The 13,381-nt window shown below is 43.9% G+C and overlaps 1 protein-coding gene across 1 annotated transcript; it reads left to right on the forward strand.

The window, feature by feature from the left end:
* Nucleotides 1-419: 419 nt before the first annotated feature.
* LOC134019373 (large neutral amino acids transporter small subunit 1-like) lies at nt 420-11,380 on the forward strand. The gene is made up of 11 exons (XM_062460206.1): nt 420-914; nt 1,896-2,453; nt 2,738-2,863; nt 5,004-5,109; nt 5,299-5,343; nt 6,002-6,125; nt 6,416-6,519; nt 6,849-6,945; nt 7,611-7,760; nt 9,235-9,409; nt 9,624-11,380. The coding sequence occupies exons 1-11, from the start codon at nt 839-841 to the stop codon at nt 9,698-9,700; spliced, it is 1,638 nt and encodes a 545-aa protein (XP_062316190.1). The 5' UTR covers nt 420-838; the 3' UTR covers nt 9,701-11,380.
* The last annotated feature ends 2,001 nt before the right edge of the window (nt 11,381-13,381 follow it).

Raw genomic sequence — 13,381 nt, forward strand, 5'->3', positions numbered from 1 at the left:
AAACAGAAATTGAATTTAGAAAACAGTTTCTGCTAAATTAATACTTACATTGAATTATACAATTTCTAAATTGTATTTCCCCTGTCCTGCCCTCTTCTATCATGGAAGAGAACAAAGAAATCTGGCCTCCCCCTCATGTCCACTAGGTGGAGTGCCTCGCTTTCTTCCACCGTCCTTTGTTCATGGCACACACACCAAGCACACACACACACGCACGCACACACACACACACACACACACACACACACACACACCGGCGCCTCACAGCCAGAGTAGAAACATCACGGGGAGGCTCCCTCCCAAAGCTAGCGTGACCTACTTCCTCCCCCACTGAGCTTTCCCATCATTCAGTGGGAGTGGGCGTAGACCCCCCCCCCCCACCCCTCCTCATCTGATCGTGGTCAGGAGCAAGCCAGCAGCAGCATCACTACATCAGGCTCCGCTTGCAGCACGCTCCCCCTCTGCACCAGCACGCTCGGAGGAGGAAAGAGAGAGAGCAGGGAGAAAACAGAGAGAGGCATCGATAAATACAAAGATAGAGAGAGAGCAGGGAGATAGGGTGTGAGAGAGAGTGAGAGAGAGAGAGAGAGAGAGAGAGATTGCGTGAGTGTGTGAGTGTGTGTGTGTGTGTGTGTGTGTGTAAGAAAGAGAGAGACAGACTGAGGCAGGCGAGGGACGAGGTAAAGGGGAACCACGGAGACGGGGGAGTCTCGAGAGACTGAAAGGGAGATAGAGATAGAGCGTGTCAGGGGAAGAGAAACCTTGGGAGGAGGAAGAGAGCGTACATAAATAAAGGAAGGAAGGAAGAGGCAGAGAGAGAGAAAGAGAGCGGGACAGGATGACGGAGCCTGAGCTGAAATCACGGAGCAGTCGGGAGAGTGTTAACAAGGCTGGGAGCCAGGAGAAGATGGAGGGTAGGTGGAACACACACACACAGAACACTCACTCACACACACAGAACACTCACACACACACAGAACACTCACACACACACACACACACACAATGAACGCATGGATACACACGCATGCACACGCGCTCGAGCGTACACTCACACATGAACGCGCATGCATGCATGCATAGACACACCGCATGGAGCATGGCTGCATCTGCCTACCCCATGCTAGGAAGGTTCTGGTGTTGCAGCGTGGTCAGACAGGATGTTCGCCTACTCATCAGTCTGGCTGCTTCACTGTGAGATGGAGGTGTTATGGAAGTCTGGACCAGTCTGCCTCCTCCATAATTAGACCGTGTCATGGATGTTTGGGTTTTTCAATGGTATTTGCGAAACCCCTGCTGTGCTACAGAGGAAAACAGAAAGCCTGTTTTGACATGAGGCGTTCAGTGGAACACAAATAACTTAAAGGTGTCTGAAGAGGTTGTAGTGAAGAGCTTGTAACCATTAACGGTTGCTCTCAGACACCCTCTGACACAAACACACCTTCAAGCCATCCTCCAATGTGACACGGTATATCTGTAGGTGGTAACCACGGTTACTGGGGTTTGATTCTGGTTGAACAGGATGGAAGAGGATGAGGGGTGTTGTTTACCCTGGCCCCTTAGCATGACACACACACATACACATGCATGGATGTACATACACACACACACACACACACACGCATGCACACGTAAGCACTCACTGGCTACACACCATCTGTGTCATGTTACGTGTTCAACCTCAATAGTTTAACCACAGTGAGCCGTCATAAAAACTTGTGGTTTGTCTATAAGTATGTTTGTGGCATTGGTTCATGTTAACTCATAGAGTCTGTTAGTTCTATGTAAAAACACTTTGGTAGAAAAGTATCATTTTTAGTAATCACCATTGTCTTAATGCGGAAAACATTCTACCAATTCCTTTTCCTAACCACCTCCTCCTCTCCCCCCTTCAGTGACGACCGAGGAAGTCCCGGACGAGGATGAAATTGTGCAGGATAAGCCCCCGTCCCCCTCCTCTCCCCTGGCCGGCCCTTCCAGCCCTGTCCCTGCCCCTGTCCCTGCCCCTGCCCCTGCCGAGGGCTCGCCAACCAAGACGGGCAAGATCGAGCTGAAACGCAGCATCACGCTGTTCAACGGCGTGGGCATGATCATCGGCACCATCATCGGCTCCGGTATCTTCATCACGCCCACGGGCGTGGTCAAGGAGACGGGTTCCGCCGGCCTCTCCCTGGTGGTGTGGTCGGTATGCGGGGTGATCTCCACCATGGGGGCCCTGTGCTACGCTGAGCTGGGCACCACCATCACCAAATCCGGGGGCGACTACACCTACATCCTGGAGGTGTACGGGGAGCTGGCGGCCTTCCTCAAGCTGTGGGTGGAGATGCTCATCATCCGTCCGTCCTCCCAGTACGTGGTCTCGCTGGTGTTCGCCACCTACCTGCTCAAACCGCTCTACCCACACTGCAGTGTGCCCGACAGCGCTGCCAAGATCATCGCCTGTCTGTGTCTCAGTGAGTACATCCAGCACAGCGATGTCATACACTTACGTGTGCCGTGTAAACAAACTGTATGTGTCGGCCAACTGCGTGTAACCATAACACTGGGGTTAGAGTCTGGATAAACAGGATGTCCTCGTAGTTGAAGGCTAGTGTTTTACTTGGCCTTTAGAACAGAAAACACGCACACACACAATGTATATCCACGTAAAAATTAACGAACCATTATTAATGCGAAACAATCCGGAACATTGTATTTGGGGGACAATAATGTTGTTCCCTGGGTTTCCCTCCCCCAGCCACTCTGACGTTTGTCAACTGCATCAGTGTGAGAGCGGCCACCAAGGTCCAAGACCTCTTCACCGCCTCCAAGCTGCTGGCCCTCATCATCATCATCATCTTCGGCTTCATCCAGATTGGTACAGGTAAGGCTTAGCTATACCCTCGTAGCTCTGTGAGGGAGTTTTTCTGGGAGTTTTTCCTTGTCTTCCTTGAGGGTTTAGGTTGGTTGAGAGGCAGTTCTATGGGCGTATGAGAAGCCCTTTGTGACATTGATTGTAAAAAGGGCTATACAAATACATTTTGAATTGATTTGATTGGACTCAGAGTTGTGGGTTTGATTCCAGCAGGGGATTCAAGTTGTTGAGAGCTGAAGGACTCTCTGAATAGTGTTTCTGTCTTTGTAATGGTTTTCTTCCATCACTATGGCATCTGGGCTGTAATTGGTCTCCCCCAATGGTTCCTAAATCATGAAACAATGACACCCACGTCATCGTTAAGATCATGCAAGCAGTGAAGCCCTATGTGACATTGCCTGTAAAAAGGGTTATACAAATACATTTAATTTGATATAGATATTTTTTCAGTTTCTCTGTCAGCGTGGTTCTGCTGGCTTGACGGCTCTAGTTTTACTACCACTCTGCTGCACAGCTTCAAGTGGGACCACTGCTGTATTTCTTATTGATATATGCTTCCCTGTGGAAGATATTGATTTGTTGTAGTCTAAGTGGTGAGTTGAATATTAAATGTCAGGGTAAATTACCAGAAGATGAATGTGTCACTGACATTCTTTGTTTTCGTTGATGGATTTTCTATAGGTTTTTTCTAGGCCTAGGCCTATATATTTTCTTGATTTAATTTGATTTGCTCTCTAAATATTTTTACACACTGCTTATGAATAATATTATATATATATTAAATATATATATTTCATCAGGATCTCTGCCTAAATTTGTATTGATTTAGATACTTGATCTGTGTTCACTACCTAACTCCATTCATTGTTACTAACCACAGCGTTGTGGAGGAAACCCACCAAACATACAGGCAGGACGAACTAAACGTGCCAGTCTGTCTCTCTCTCTCGCTTTCTCTTCTCCTTGCTACATCTGCTCACGCTGCGAGGCCACGCCGGACACCATTGTGTTGCGCTCATTGGGTTGCCATGGAAACTACAGTGGGCGGCAAGATGGAAGCTTGGAACATGCACGAGTGTGGTGAAGTGTGCGACTCCTGCTTCAGATGTCAGAGGCTGACAGTTAGATTCCCGGTGCGGCTGAACGTCGGCTAGGTTTAACATTTTGCATTCATATTTTTGAAAGTTATTAAAATAAGTTATTAAGAGCATCTGCTAAATGACTAAATGTAAATATGTGACAAGTTCGAAAATATTTTGTTAAAGCTGTTTAAACTGTTATTTTCCTCAACTTTCTTTCCCCCCCAAATATCAACCTCTCAAAACGTTTTTTTCTAAAAAGATTTTTTAACCTGATGACAGCTATTAAAATATGTGACCCTTGTGCCCAGGTCCACATGTTGTCCAGATCGGTGATTGTCTATTGTTTATACATTGCAAGGACAGAAAACACAGACCCACCGCACCCCAAGAGCAAAATGTTGCACTTGGCCGACTCTTGCCAGCACAGCCACCTCCGATATCTCAAGCATGACCACTACTACTAAGCCAACAGAAAGCCATCAGGCACGGGTGGCTTTCAACCGGCTACATTTGCAAACACAAATCCCGCACAAACCTGTAGCCTCTCTGCTGCTACACTTTGCGTTTCTGACATCCTCTCAAACTCCTCTACAACCGATTCCTGTTCTCAATGCTTGCATTTCCCAAGTTTATTTCCCCAAAAGGTACAAATGTCCTATTTTGTTTTTTTGTTTTGCTGCTACTGATTTGACAGACGTTATGCTGCACGATAACGGGGGTTCACAACTAACTTGCAGGTGTTGTGTGTGCGTGTGTGTGTGTGTGTGTGTGTGTGTGTGTGTGTGTGTGTGTGGGGAACGGGATCAAAAGCTAGTGCAAAAAGACCACAGGCTTAAGCCCCGGAAGCCCAGGCCTAACAACGCCACTGGTTTAGAGTAACAGAATAGGCTACTGTATTTATTTAACCAACTCTTTATCCAAAGCGATGTACAGACTTTACAAACTCTTCAGCTGCAGTCAAATGTTCAACCTCACGCCCTAACAGTGATTACAATCAAATGTCCAAACTGTGTTTCGTCTTCCCTTCAGTTCAATCTCTCAATGTCCATCTCTCTGTGTCTGAACAGGTGACGTGCCATATCTGATGCCGGACCGGGCGTTTGAAGACAGCAAATGGGGAGTCGACAACATAGTGTTGGCTCTGTACAGTGGACTGTTTGCTTTTGGAGGCTGGTAGGGACTGTGAAACACTGTCACCATACACTAAAACTAAAACAATTACATGCAAGATTGAGTAAATCAATCCATTGATCAGTGAATGAATCGATCAATCAAAATCCCCTGATTCTGTATGTTATTTTGGGCCCTGTCTGATCAGTGTCATAATCAGTTCTGTGTGTTGCTGTGACTCCCCTCCCCAAGGAACTACCTCAACTACGTGACTGAAGAGATGATCAACCCAGAGAGGTGACTTAAATGTGATGGAGCTTGTGTTGTGGATTATGCAGAGTAACAGCTACCCTGTAAATATACACATCCACGAATCCGGTGGCAATGCTGTGCATATGATCGTGTTCTCCCCAACTTTACGAAGCTTGCTTGTGATGGGTTGATTGCATGGACTTGTTTTCGAGGTGATCGTGAAGTCATGTGACGCCTGAGGCATCATATTCTGCTTTTTTAATATAGTTCTGTCAATCTAATCTTTTCATTTTTCGGTTCAATATCCTGCTTATTTATGAGATCTCACATTTAGCATGGTGATCAAATTGCATGAAACAAGTCAACACATTTCTTCAACCCACTTTCTCCTCAACTGTAGAATACTTTAATGAGCTCTCTTATGAACGTGACCAAAACAAATTTCCTTATGCATCATTTGCTGAATGTAAGCGTAACTAAGTTGAATTGGTTAAACTTCGCTCCTCAGTATAAATACCCCCAACCTGCGCTATTGAAGAGCTAGCTTCTCTGTGGCGTAGCTTGTTACGTAAAGCGATGTTTACAAAGATGGTGGTCGCTTTTGCAAGTCAGAGGTCACAAGGCCAAGCCCTGGTTTGGTCAAAATCGTGTGAGTGCATGTGCCATTTGGACGATCGTTGGTGACCTTTGCCCTCTCCTCCAGGAACCTGCCCCTGTCTATCATCATCTCCATGCCCATTGTGACGGTGGTGTACGTCCTGACCAACCTGGCCTACTTCACCACCATCCCGCCCGAAGTGATGGTGGAATCACAGGCGGTCGCTGTGGTAAGAACTTCTTTGTTGAAAGGAAGCAGAGGATTGTCGTTTGTCGATTGTCGAAACTGACCTTTTTTGGTCAGTTTCAATTTAATTACAAATATGAAATGTACATGTTTGTAATGTGGCATTTTAGATATGACACTATTGTTGCAAAGTTCCTCAGTATTAACCTCTGTAATGTTGTTAGAATTGTCCTTTATCATCTGCTCAGTGAATACAGGCTTGGTTCTGAGTATTGAGCGTGATTTCAGTGATAATGCCGAGGTTTGAAAGAGGATGTTGCTGTGGTGTTGCAGAGCTTTGGAGAGTACCATCTTGGGGTTATGTCCTGGCTCATCCCAGTCTTTGTGGGTCTGTCCTGTTTTGGAGCCGTTAACGGGAGTCTGTTCACGTCAGCACGGTCAGTAGGTGTGTGTGTGTGTTTGTGTGAGTGTGTGTGACAGAGATAAAGGAGAGAGAGTAAGAGAGAGTGGAGAGAGTGAGAGAGAATGAGAGAGAGTAAGAGAAAAGAAAGTGTGTGAGAGACAAAGAAAGAGTGAGAGTAAATGAGAGGGAGAAGAGCGAAAGATGGAGATGTGGGCAATGTTAATTATATGCAGCTTAAATATTCATCTCTTTTGCATTTTAATTAAAACCTAAAGATAGTATCAACAAAAAAAACGCTACATCTGTAGCACATGGCACATGGTTGGTCTTGATTGGCTGGTTGCCTCTCTCCTCGCTTCATAGGCTCTTCTACGCTGGCGCTCGAGAGGGCCAGCTTCCTGCTGCGCTGGGATTGGTCCACACTGACCTCTTCACTCCAGTGCCCTCCCTCATTTTCACTGTGAGTCTACTTTGGAGTCACTGGGAGTCAGGTGGCTGAGCGGTGAGGGAATCGGGCTAGTAATCCAAAGGTTTCAATTCCTGGTCATGCCAACTGACGTTGTGTCCTTGGGCAAGGCACTTCACCCTACTTGCCTCGGGGGAATGTCCCTGTACTTACTGTAAGTCGCTCTGGATAAGAGCGTCTGCTAAATGACTAAATGTACTTTTAATGATTGGAAAATTGTGAATTACAGATTCAGAAAGTGTGATTGTGAAATACTGATTCAGAATTTAAGAGAAACTTCCATGGACGATTAAGGGTGGAAGATTCACTATGAACAAACAGTAGATTGTATTCAAAGGTAGTCATTACTACTATCTGTTTTAGTGTTTTGAAAATTGTGAAGAACTGATACCAGAAAAATCTACTGAAGTACAGTAATGAAGTATTTGTACTTTGTTACTTCCCATCTGTGATAGTATGGTAGCCCATGAGAAAGTACATTTCTGTAATAACAAGATGTCTGTCCTGGATTGGCTCACTCTTGTGAAATCGACAGAGCATGAAAACAAACACACCACCCGCAGCTACTGCATTCTATTGAGGTTGAAGGATGGCACCACTGAGCCATGAACCCGTACAACATAACCCCCCCTCTGTCTCTCTGTCTCCGCTCCTGCCAGTGTTTCCTGTCCATGCTGTATGCCATCTCCCAGGACATCTTCTCAGTCATCAACCTGTTCAGCTTCTTCACCTGGCTGTGTGTGGGCATGGCCATCGCTGGGATGCTCTGGTTGCGTTGGAAGAAACCAGAACTCCACCGGCCCATCAAGGTACAGCCAGCTCACAACCACACACTGACATATTGTTTTTAAGATATATATTTTGGGGCATTTTTCATGCTTTCTTAGACAGTTTTTAAAGTGAAGTATAACTGGAAAGGCACGGAGAGGAAGACATGCAGCTAAGGGCCAATGCCAGATTCAAACCCAGGCCGCTGCGGTAAGGCCTCAGCCTGCTGCGGAAAGGCCTCAGCCTGCTGCGGTAAGGCCTCAGCCTGCTGCGGTAAGGCCTCAGCCTGCTGCGGTAAGGCCTCAGCCTGCTGCGTTAAGGCCTCAGCCTGCTGCGGTAAGGCCTCAGCCTGCTGCGGTAAGGCCTCAGCCTGCTGCGGTAAGGCCTCAGCCTGCTGCGGTAAGGCCTCAGCCTGCTGCGGTAAGGCCTCAGCCTGCAGCGGTAAGGCCTCAGCCTGCTGCGGTAAGGCCTTAGCCTGTATGGTATGTGCACTTATCCTGTGAGCTACCGGGGCACCCTACCCTCAGTTTTGAAATAAATGGTTTCCCATGTTCAAAACGGAAATTACTACATTGGAATACTTTTTTTATGTTATGTATTCTAGCTATATTCTCAGAGTCTGTCCGAATGCTGTGCAGGACATGGAGGACTCTTAAATACACTTGTCAGGTGTACGTTATTATAAAAATATTATATTATGACCTGACCTTTTCAAATTGGTATGACTGAAAATATCTTATGCTGTCTTGTCTGCAATAGCTCCTGATATTTAGTTTTACGTGCCATAGCACCCAAAAGAACTGTTAGTGCTAATTCCCTGTTTTATGTCTTGTGGGAACACACTTCCATGAGAAACATGCTTTAGAACCGAACTGAGCAAATTGATTCCATTGTTAGTGACACCCCATTGAAACTGCTAACCACAGGAACCAGGGAACAATTTCTCCCCCGTGTTGCAGGAAAGTGTGTTTGTTGCCAAAGTATGTAGTTCCCTTTGGTGCATTTTAAACTGAGAACATTGCTTTGATTAGCCCTGTTTCTTTCATCTTCCCATCCAGTATCAGACCACTGATTGTTTAACAACAACCAGATAAATATATCTCTCGTGTCTATGTTTACTACGAAGAGTTGGGAGCAAACTGAGTGTTCAGTAATCCTCAGAATGTGGACATTTGCCTTTAAGACAACGAATACGAATCACACCCCGCTGCGCTGACAGTCTTCAAACCCATAACTCTCCCTGGGTTAGACTTCTGACAATGACACTGAAGACATCATACAAATGCACACCGTTCCTTTGCGCTAACCGCTGAAATACTGTTGGAACTGAACATGTCTGGCCCTAAATGTTGTGCTCTACTGACTACACAGTACTCATTATTGTATGTTGCTTTGGGTAAAATGGATTTCATTTGCACCACACAATTGGTTAAATGTCACATTCGATGTCTACATGTGTCTTCACATCAACCGACATTAGATGGTTGAACACATCCTCCCATTTCCTCCCTGCAGATCTGCCTGCTGATTCCCATTGTGTTCGTGCTGGGCTGTGTGTTCATGATCGTGGTGTCTTTCTGGGCGGCACCCTTCGAGTGCCTCATAGGGACTGCCATCATCCTCACCGGCATCCCGGCTTACCTGTTGGGCTACAAGTGGAAGAAGCCTCACGTCATCCAGAAGGTTCTAGGTGAGCTGGTTCTAGAACGCTCCCCTCCCTTTTCAACTGTAACTTCAGTAGAGCCTAATACATGTGTATGTATGCTGCACGGCTGTTATTTATGCTACAGGTTGTTGGTACTGCTCACTACAGTGCAATTTCCCAGTCAGACTGAGTGAAAGCGCACAATAACAACAGACGACATGGTTTGATTCATACTTCCTGTCTCCTTTCCTCTCCTCAGAGATCTTCACGATGTTCTGCCAGAAGGTCTTAATGTCCGTCCCGGAGGAACGAGAGGTGCATGAATCTGCAGAGTAGTCCTGCATGGGGTTCCCGACCCCCAAGAGGGACGGATGAAGCGTTTCGGAGCGTTACTTTTGTTGCTCGACTTCCATGGCTGCTGGTAAAGTTGGGTTGAAGAGAATGTATTCTGTACTTTGGCGTATTGTTATTTTTCTCGTTTTTATTTTATTTTTACATTTTCGTAGGAATTCTTTGTACCTTGCCCTCAGTCCTCTGAGGGCAAGGCACTGCTACTTGTGATTACTGTATTAACTACCTGAGAAGCATGTTTGGAAAGAGTTATGTGAGGACAGTGTGCTAAACTTTACAAACAATAGACACGATAACAATGAACCATTATGTAATCATAGTTGTACTAAATAACTTTATGTAGTGATTAATTCAGATTGTGTGGATTCAACACAGTGCAGGGTTAAAGAAACAAGAGATTCGCTGTATTTACGATAAAACCTAACCCTGAACAAAAACAAGAAACATTCAGGGAAATACATCAACACATTAATTAATCTTCCAAAAAAAAATCTAACATTTTACAATCGAGTTATTCTTTTCTGTCAGTTTATACTCTTTTACAATTACAATGAGGCTGGCCAAAGCTTGTTTGAGGCACAAAGAAAAAATCCTCAAGTCAATCACGAAAGGATTTGTACCCAGCACTACCGAAAGCACATACAGAGTGACGTTGTCTTGTCTTGTGCTCAGATGTGTTGCCTTAAGATTGTTATTGTGATGCAGCTCCGTCTTGTGTTGCCTAACCCTCAGTATACCTCATCCTGCAAGCCTCATAACATTGTAGTCAATCTTCTTTTGGGATGTTTATATATCGTAACATGACTATGACACACCTGAAGATACCAGCAGTGTTCTACGCATCACACCGTACTGGTCAACGTTTACGGTCGATAATCATGTTTAGTTTTTTTTCCACTTTAACAGGACCACATTCTTATGTCTGTGTTTCGTTAAAAAAAAATCACTCCCTCGCACATGACGATGTGTGCCTATACCAGAATGGCCGTTTTGCTACTGATACTTTGGTCATTTCAGACATTCAGACCAGAATGAATGTTACAAGTTCTGTAGCTTTAGTGATATCAGAGATGGTTGTTTGGATGTTTGACGGGAATCTTGTTGTCATATTGAAAGTACATCGTACAGCTCTCCCTAGCCCAGTTTGAACCTATTGGAGTTGGAAAAAGCACATACTAGCACAAACAAGGAAGCCAGCAGGATCTAATAATGTTATGGGTGAGGGAGGAGATAAAAGAACTGTTGTTGAGACACTGCTTTAGGGAGAGTTCCATACAAAACCCCACAACTTAATTAAGAGTTTTTTTTTGTTTAGATGACGTCCATGTTTTTTTTTGCGATTATGCAAGTTGTGTGCAATGCTACAACATCCTAGTCTGACAAACATCAGTGGACTGAAAAAGAAACTGTCAATGGCACTATAACAGCAAACAGGAAGCACATGTGAAGAGTAACAGGAATGTGAAATTATTGAGTACAGTTTACAGTCAGACTGAATACTGTACATTTAATAAGGATGTGGGGATGGATTACCAATTTTTGTTTGAGTATAAATATGCTACATACTAAAACGTGACTTTCCAAATGGCCAACACAAAAAAAAACCTTCTTGAGTCCTCTTTGTAGTCACTGTTCTACATGTGAGGCACAACATACTGTGCTGTTGTTCAGGTGTGTACAAAGTATCAAGTATCATGTGTAATAAGTAAAATCTTTGATTGTATTATTTGCATATTGGAACTTTATGAAAAAAAAATGTTGTTAGTTTAACTTTATTGTTAGTGACCGTTGTGGGTACTTGTAGGCTGCAATTAAAACAATTTTTGTTCAAACTTGTGTGTGGCGATTATTACTGATGGCCAATCTTCTATGATTGTGCCTGAGTCATAGAGTCACTGGCAGACAAATGATAAACTGATAAGGGTGTATTACTTGGAGGAATAACCTTTTTGAACACAACAAAAACAAGATAACTCATACTAATATGGGCTACTACTGCAAAAAAGGAAGTACATTTCAAATGAGTTTCAGAACACAATCTCACGATACCTCCCTCTGTATCACATCAACATCACATCTGGTACTGTATTACGTCGTGAGTTTTGTCTCAATGAACTGTCCTCCTTCCTTGCGACGCAAAATACCTGGATCCTCCTTTTGTCCGCTGATCCTGAGCCCAAGATGGCTCTGTCTTATGCCCGTGCTGACAGCAGAGCTCATATCCGCCTGCGGAGGAAATGAACTCGCTGGATATGAGACATTAGAACCAGATCCAGGGAAGACAATATTGCAGATGGAAGATTGGACAAGCTCACAAGCCACCACGGTTTTTTCATGTTGTGAACTCGTCTTGAAAATCACTATAGTAATGTTATAGAGTATACATTGTTTCATTTAGACACATAGGCAAATATAAATATATCCTATTTTGTGTGTGTTTACATTAAACCTGGGACTGTCCTCACATAAACACTTATGACACACACACAAACACCTATGACACACATACATTCACACACACCTTTTTGGGTAAACTTTTTTCCAAAATATTTTCTCAACCTTTCTAAACCTTTTTCACACACAACACGACACAAAAAGTTTTCGTTTTTTAGAAACTTTTTTTCTTGTTACCTTCTTGCCTTGCTCCATGGTAGTTTCGTAGACTAACTTACTTTTAAAATTTGTATTGTTCATGTATTGTTGTATTGTTCATCGAATCATTTGATGCTACGATATACACAGAGATGGCAAAAGTACACACATCCTTCACTCAAGTAGTACAGATACTCATGTTTAAAAATACTCTGGTAAAAGTTGAAGTACTGACTACACTTTTTCACTCAAGTTAAAGTAAAGTATGGGTTCTGACATATACTTAAGTAAAAGGTAGTCATTACTACTACCTGTTTTAGTTTTTTATTAAAAACGACATAATAGTAATTACAACAGTGTAACAACAGTGTAACAATAGTGTAACAACTGTGTAACAACTATGTAATAGGCTACAACTCAACGCCTCGCCGCGTCTTGAATGCCCGCACACTGAGTGCGGGCATTCAACTAAACATTTAGCTAATTACATATGAAGAGTAGAGAGTCATATCACATCAATCACACAATGACAAGAAATAATACTGATCATGCCACCCAATTCTAACTAAAGTAACAATCTTTAAAATGTAAGAAGTAGAAGGAGTTCAAGTAAAAAGTTTTAATAAATGATAATAAAAAAAAAAAATATATATATATAAATAAATATGAAGTAAATTCTGATTCCAGTAAAATCTACTTAAGTACAGTAACAAAGTATTTGTACGGGGAGTCAGGTGGCTGAGCGGTGAGGGAATCGGGCTGGTAATCCAAAGGTTGCCAGTTCGATTCCCGGTCATGCCAACTGACGTTGTGTCCTTGGGCAAGGCACTTCACCCTACTTGCCTCGGGGGAATGTCCCTGTACTTACTGTAAGTCGCTCTGGATAAGAGCGTCTGCTAAATGACTAAATGTAAATGTAATGTAAATGTACTTGCTTGTCACTTACAATTTCTGGATATACAGAACAGAAATGATAGGGGAGATGCATTTCAGGGCAGGGCTGTGTGATTGGGTTTCATATGTGTCGATGCGAACATGTCCTATGTGGATGTGAGTTTTCAGTAGTATGAATGT

The sequence above is a fragment of the Osmerus eperlanus genome, chromosome 4, assembly GCF_963692335.1.
Source record: "Osmerus eperlanus chromosome 4, fOsmEpe2.1, whole genome shotgun sequence".
In the NCBI taxonomy this organism is placed as follows: domain Eukaryota; kingdom Metazoa; phylum Chordata; class Actinopteri; order Osmeriformes; family Osmeridae; genus Osmerus; species Osmerus eperlanus.